The 7025-nt window shown below is 44.9% G+C and overlaps 1 protein-coding gene across 1 annotated transcript in view; it reads right to left on the reverse strand.

Annotated features, from left to right (window-relative positions):
• The window catches only part of LOC107122171 (zinc finger protein 501-like), a gene marked incomplete at its 5' end in the record, with an annotated part of 22524 nt that extends 15628 nt beyond the window's left edge, over nucleotides 1-6896 (reverse strand). The window contains 2 exons of the mRNA XM_015425200.1: nucleotides 5955-6121; nucleotides 6159-6896. Of these exons, the coding sequence (XP_015280686.1) occupies nucleotides 5955-6121; nucleotides 6159-6896 (905 nt within the window). The remainder of the gene's footprint in view (nucleotides 1-5954; nucleotides 6122-6158) is intronic.
• Between the last annotated feature and the right edge of the window lie 129 nt (nucleotides 6897-7025).

Below are 7025 nucleotides of genomic sequence, written 5' to 3' on the forward strand. Positions count from 1 at the left end.
AGATCAAGGTGGATAGCCATGTTAGTATGTCTGTAGCAGCAGAAAAGAGCAAGTGTCCAGTCTGAAGATGTGAGCAGTGATTCCTCCCCTGCCACCAATTTTGTTAGTGTTTAAGGTGCTACTGGACTCTTGCTCTTTTCTACTGCTAGGTAAAGGTTCCCTTGCTCGAAAGCCAGTCGAGTCCGACTCTAGGGTTGCGGTGCTCATCTCTGTTTCAAAGCCGAAGAGCCAGCGCTGTCCGAAGACGTTTCCGTGGTCATGTGGCCGGCATGACTAAACACCAAGGCGCACGGGACGCTGTTACCTTCCCACCGAAGTGGTACCTTTTTCTCTAATTGCAATTTCTTGCTTTCGAATTGCTAGGTTGGCAGGAGCTGGGGCCAGAGACGGGAGCTCACTCCGTCATGCGGCACACTCGGGTCTCGAACTGCTGACCTTCCACAGCCTGCAGTTCAGCGTCTTAACCACTTGAGCCACCGCAGCTCCTACTGGTACAGACAGACTAACATGGCTACCCATCTTGGTCTATGCCTTCAAAAGAAGAAGAGAAGAGATTGGATTTATAACCTACCCTTCATTACCCGAAGGAGAGTGGTTTACAATCTCCCCTCCCCTCCCCTCCCCTCCCTGTGAAGTAAGGTAGGGATTCAGGTGGGTAGCTGTGTTGGTCTGAAGCACTAGAACAAAGTTTGAGTCCAGTGGCACCTTTAAGACCAACAAAGTTTGGGTACAGGGCCAGTGCCAGGTTTTTTTGCACACTGGGCGAGGCTACCTTCTGGCACCCCCCCCCCCTTTTTGAAACAGAAATAATGTTTCTGTTGCTCTAAGGATCCTTCTCACACTTCCAGTGTCAGTGGCAAGTGGTGAACGCAGCTTCTCAAAACTCAAACTTATAAAAACACACATACGCTCAACAATGCTGCAAAAGAGACTACTTGGTTTGCCAACTATTTCAATTGAACATGCTGAAGCATCAGCGCTTGACCTGAAGGAATTGGTGGCAAAATTGGCTAAAGAAAAGGCACGCAAAATGAGATTCTGATGTGCCTGAAATGGAAACATTAAAGAGACTTAAATTTCAACATCACGGTTAACAGGATTTTTCAAAACACTTTGTGATTTGCATTTTTCTGTTTGAGAGAGAAAATCAGAGATGGTATTACTTGTTCTCACAATTAAAAAAAAAAACAAATTAGCCATTTCAAATTTTGGGTTTTTAATTCTTCCTAAAATGCATTCATGTTTGAAAACTGGGGGGTTATTTTCCAACCCAGACCTGGCAACCCTAGTTTGGCCCTTCAGAGGAACTGGTTGGCTGATGTGTGACACAGAATACCGGACTAGGGGGACTACTGGTCTGATCCAGCAGGGCTCTTCTTATGACAGGCGGGAGGCATAGGAGCCTTCCTCTTTCTACACAACAGGTCCTTCCGAAAGGCAGCAAAACTTTAAAAAGGACAGCACTACAGGAGCCTGTGACCCACCATAGGGTCTAGACCTATAGGCTGAAAGAGACTGGCATATATTTTTTTTATTTTGGCATTTTTGTCTTCTTCTGTTTTCTTTATGGTTTTTCTCTTACAGGAGGAAGCACCACAGCTAGGATATTCGAGAGCATTCAGTGACCTAAAGGGGAAGTGGCTGGCCACTATGTGAGACTGAGACAGAATGGTGGACTAAGTGGACCACTGGTCTCCTCCAGCAGGGCTTTTCTTGTGTTCTTATGATAACACTCTGTGTAACAGTACTCTGAACTTCCAGCTTGCTCTGTTTTTAAAAAGCAACTCTAGCCCTTTTTGTTGTGGAGATATAAGAGGAAAGGCACATCCCTGCCATGAACATGGCTAGAGATTTACTTAAAAAAAAAAAAAAGAGCGTGGACATTTCAAGAACCTGATATACAGATTGTTGTAACAATATTAAATTGCCGAAAAACACTGAGAAAGTCCTGGTTGGCCAGCAGACGTGTTGCTTCTGGGGATTGGAGCAGGAAACTATGGGAAACTCACTATGCTCACTTTGCAGTAGAAGGGATCAAAACCAAAAAAATGGAGATATAATTGGCTTATCCTACTAAAAAATTTTATTTCATTTCATATGATTTACAACATTTACATCCCGCTTTTCTGTCCAATCAGGGCACCAAGGCAGTTTTAGGTGTCTCGCCTTGAATCTCTGGAGAAAGGTGGGACAGAACTGTTTAAATAAATGGACAAAATTAACATAAAAAGAGGCAGGACCAATTGCAGAGATCTTTTGGTGGTGCCTTTCAACTCACGTTGAACATGGAGAGAGCCATGTGGTGGGTGGATTTATCCCAGGATCCAGCTGGCTCGGTACCAGTCTAGGTTGTTTGGGGTACCTGGAACACAGAAGTGTTGAAAACCTGCCCATATTCTAGCAATAGATGCTAGAATAATCTTTTTTTTTTTAAAATAACTATGCAGGCATGTGATGTTGAACGGCACAGATTGCTGTGGCTTTCCTAGAGCATTAAAAAACACATCTATAAAAATCATAAGAACAGAGTCACGTAACTGAAAATGGGAACATGTAAGAATGACAGCAGGTCCTTCCAAAAGGCAGCAAAACTTTAAAAAGGACAGCTCTACAGAAGCCTGTGACCCACCATAGGGTCTAGACCAGTGATGGCGAACCTTTTAGAGACCGAGTGCCCAAACTGCAACCCAAAACCCACTTATTTATCGCAAAGTGCCAACATGGCAATTTAACCTGAATACTGAGGTTTTACTTTAGAAAAAACAACTCATACATTCACTTAAGATGATCCAAACAAAGTAAGGAAAGCAATCCCAAATGCTTTCATTTACTTAAAATTATTTGGCAGAGAATTCGACACTTTAATGATGGCCTGGGCCTGGCTGGGGCGATGGCACGCGTGCCCACAGAGAGGGCTCTGAGTGCCACCTCTGGCACCCGTGCCATAGGTTCGCCACCACTGGTCTAGACCTATGGGCTGAAAGAGAATGGCATTTTTTTTTTATTTTGGCATTTTTGTCTTCTTATGTTTTCTTTATGGGTTTTCTCTTACAGGAGGAAGCACCACAGCTAGGATATTTGAGAGCATTCAGTGACATCAAGGGGAAGTGGTTGGCCACTACGTGAGACAGAATGGTGGACTAAGTGGACCACTGGTCTCCTCCAGCAGGGCTTTTCTTGTGTTCTTATGATAACACTCTGTGTAACAGTACTCTGAACTTCCAGCTTGCTCTGTTTTTAAAAAGCAACTCTAGCCCTTTTTGTTGTGGAGATATAAGAGGAAAGGCACATCCCTGCCATGAACATGGCTAGAGATTTACTTTTTTTAAAAAAGAGCATGGACATTCCAAGAACCTGATATACAGATTGTTGTAACAATATTCAATTGCCAATTTAAGAAAAACACTGAGAAAGTCCTGGTTGGCCAGCAGGCATGTTGCTTCTGGGGACTGGAGCAGGAAACCATGGGAAACTCACTATGCTCCCTTTGCAGTAGAAGGGATCAAAACAAAAAAAAACGGAGATATAATTGGGTTATCCCACTAAAAGTTTTTATTTTATTTCATATTATTTACAAAATTTACATCCTGCTTTTCTGTCCAATCACGGCCACGATGACAGTTTTAGGTTTGTTGTTGAAGGCTTTCGCGGCTGGAGTTAATTAGCTGTTGTGGCCATAAAAGTAAAGGTTCCCTTGCTCGAAAGCCAGTCGAGTCTGACTCTAGGGTTGCAGTGCTCATCTCCGTTTCAAAGCCGAAGAGCCAGCGCTGTCCGAAGACATTTCCATGGTCATGTGGCTGGCATGACTGAACACCAAGGCGCACGGAACGCTGTTACCTTCCCACCAAAGTGGTACCTATTTATCTACTTGCAGTTTCTTGCTTTCGAACTGTTAGGTTGGCAGGAGCTGGAACTAGAGATGGGAGCTCACTCCGTCATGCGGCAACTCGGGTCTCGAACTGCTGAACTACCGACCTTCCACAGCCTGCAGTTCAGCGTCCTAACCGCTTGAGCCACTGCAGCTTGAGCCATACAGCCTGGAAAATCCACAACTAAAGTTTTAGGTGTCTCACCTTGAATCTCTGGAGAAAGGTGGGATAGAACTGTTTAAATAAATGGACAAAATTAACATAAAAAGAGGCAGGGCCGATTGCAGAGACCTTTTGGTGGTGCCTTTCAACTCACGTTGAACTTGGAGAGAGCCATGCGGTGGGTGGATTTATCCCAGGATCCAGCTGGCTCGGTACCAGTCTAGGTTGTTTGGGGTACCTGGAACACAGGAGTGTTGACAACCTGCCCATATACTAGCAATAGATGCTAGAATAATCTTTTTTTAAAAACAACAACTATGCAGGCGGGTGATGTTGAACGGCACAGATTGCTGCGGCTTTCCTAGAGCATTAAAAAACACACCTATAAAAATCATAAGAACAGAGTCATGTAACTGAAAATGGGAACATGTAAGAATGACCACACATCACTTACTTGTGGATGCCCCTAGCATAAAGAACTATGAAAAGAAGCAAGATCAGAGGCCCCACTGGTGGACCTCCTGATGGCACCTGGTATTTTTTGGCCACTGTGTGACACAGAATAGTGTTGGACTGGATGGGCCACTGGCCTGATCCAACATTGGCTTCTTATGTTCTTAAGATCCGTTTACTTCATTTATGCCCCACCTTTCTCCCCAGTAGGGACCCAAAGCAGCTTACTTCGTCCCCCTCGCCTCCACTTTATCCTCACAAGCAACCCTGTGAGATAAGTTAGGTTCAGAGTGTGTGACTGGCCCAAGGTCACCCAGCAAGCTTTCATGGCACAGCAGGGATTTGAATCTCGGTCTCCCAGATCCTAGCCCAATACTCTAGTAACTACACCACAGTGGCCAAACATTCTTAATTGAAACGTAGAAGGGACCCCAAGTGTCATCTAGTCCAACCCCTTGCACAATACAGGAAATTCACAGCTACCTCCCCCCACTCACTCCCCCCAGGGGCCCCTGCTTTATGCCAGAGGATATTAGAGTGGTTCGTCTTTTCCACTGTTTCTCCTCCTTCTCAGTGGCCGTTTGCTCTCCCTGGGAATCACAGAAACGGATTCCCTGACTAGACAACTAGGTTCATCTCTCTCATCTCCCTCTGAAATTCCTTTGTAAGAGAACTGCTACTTTTAGGCCAGCAACTGAGTGTCCTGGAAGGTTAAACGGTTCCCCCACTGGTTTTTGAATGCTGAGGGTTCTAATGTCAGACTTATGTCCATTTATTCTTTGTCGTAGGGACTGGCCTGTTTGTCCAGTGTAGAGGCTGGAAGGGCGTTGCTGACACGTGGTGGCATCAATCACGTTAGAGGACGAGCAGGGGGATGAACCTGAGATGGTCTGGCTGATGTTGGTGGGTCCACTGATGGGAGTTGCTAGGATCTATAGGAGAACAAAGCTGGCATCTTGGTTTGCGGCGGGCCTTGGTACCAGAGTCCCTGTGACTGTGAAGTAGTTTATCATTGCAGGTGAAAAAGTTTATTTATTTATATCTTTATCAAATTTATACCCCGCCCTCCCCGCCGAAGCAGACTCAGGGCAGCTTGCAAGGAAGTAAAACACATTGTTGTTGTTCAGTCGCACAGTCGAGTCCGACTCTTCGCGACCCCATGGACCAGATAACACCAGGCCCTCCTGTCTTCCGCCGTCCTCTGAAGTTGGCTCAATTTCATACACATTGGTTTGACGATAAAAATAGTGATGATGTTTGGCGGCGATGGCAGCAAGTCGATGTCCTATCCTATTGATCCGCTCACACAGCTGTGATTGGACAGAGACAGTTTCTGCATTCTGCACATTTATACAGTTTCTCCTCTGTGGATTCTCTGGTGTGAAGTGAGGCTATAGCCACTGGCGAAACTTTTTCCACATTCGAAGCATGAGTACGGTTTCTTCTCTGCATGCACAGTCGTTTATGTGCGGTAAGGCTTCTTGAGCGAGGAAAACTCTTCCCGCACTCTGAACATTCATAGAGTTTCTCCCCTGTGTGCATCCTCTCATGTGTAGCAAGGTTCCAACGCAGAATGAAACTCTTTCCACACTCCGAGCATGTATATGGTTTCTTCCCTGTGTGAATTCTTTGATGTACATACAGAGTGTAACGATTGTTGAAGCTCTTGCCCACGCTGACTGAAACTCTTTCCACACTCCGAGCATGTGTATGGTTTCTCCCCTGTGTGAATTCTTTGATGTAAATAAAGACTGTTAAGATTACTGAAACTCTTTCCACACTCCAAGCACTTATATAGCTTTTTTCCTGTGTGGAGTCTTTGATGTAAAATTAGTGTGTCGTTCCTAGCAAAGGTCTTTCCACACTCTGAGCATTCATGTGGTTTCTCCCCTGTGTGAACTCTCTGATGGATGGTAAGTTTTCCACTCTGAATGAAGTTTTTTCCACACTCCAGGCATTTATACAGTTTCTCCCCTGTGTGAAGTCTTTGATGTAAATGAAGACTGCTACGATGTTTGAAACTCTTTACGCACTCTAAGCACTTATATTGTTTTTCTCCTGTGTGGATTCTTTGATGTAAAATGAGTGCGTCCTTCTGACTGTAGTTCTTTCCACACTCCAGGCATTTATATGGTTCTCCTCCAGTCTGAATTTTTTCATGTAACATAAGGTCTGATTTACGAGTGGGACAGGGATGCCCTGTCTTTGGTGTTTTATGTTGCATGGGGATGTCACAGAAATCCTGACAACCCATGGTTTTATTCCCCTGCTCTTTTCTTCCTTGTGTTTTCCTTCTCTGCTGCTGTTTCGCTCCATCCAGATTTTTGGCAGTACGTCCCACCACTTGAGGCTTGGCTAGTTCTAGAGACTGACCACCTGGTTCTTCCTCAGTTTCAATGTCATAAACGTTTCCTGGTGGAAATAAGAGAAGACTTCAGTGAGTTCCCAAGGGAACAAACTCCACTTTGTTGGGAAAGTCACAAGTGAATGGAATTTAACTATATTTGTTAGGGCCAGCATACCTGAAGGATCATCTTTTCC

This window comes from Gekko japonicus, unplaced genomic scaffold (assembly GCF_001447785.1).
Source record: "Gekko japonicus isolate JY-2015 unplaced genomic scaffold, Gekko_japonicus_V1.1 scaffold6156, whole genome shotgun sequence".
Taxonomy (NCBI): domain Eukaryota; kingdom Metazoa; phylum Chordata; class Lepidosauria; order Squamata; family Gekkonidae; genus Gekko; species Gekko japonicus.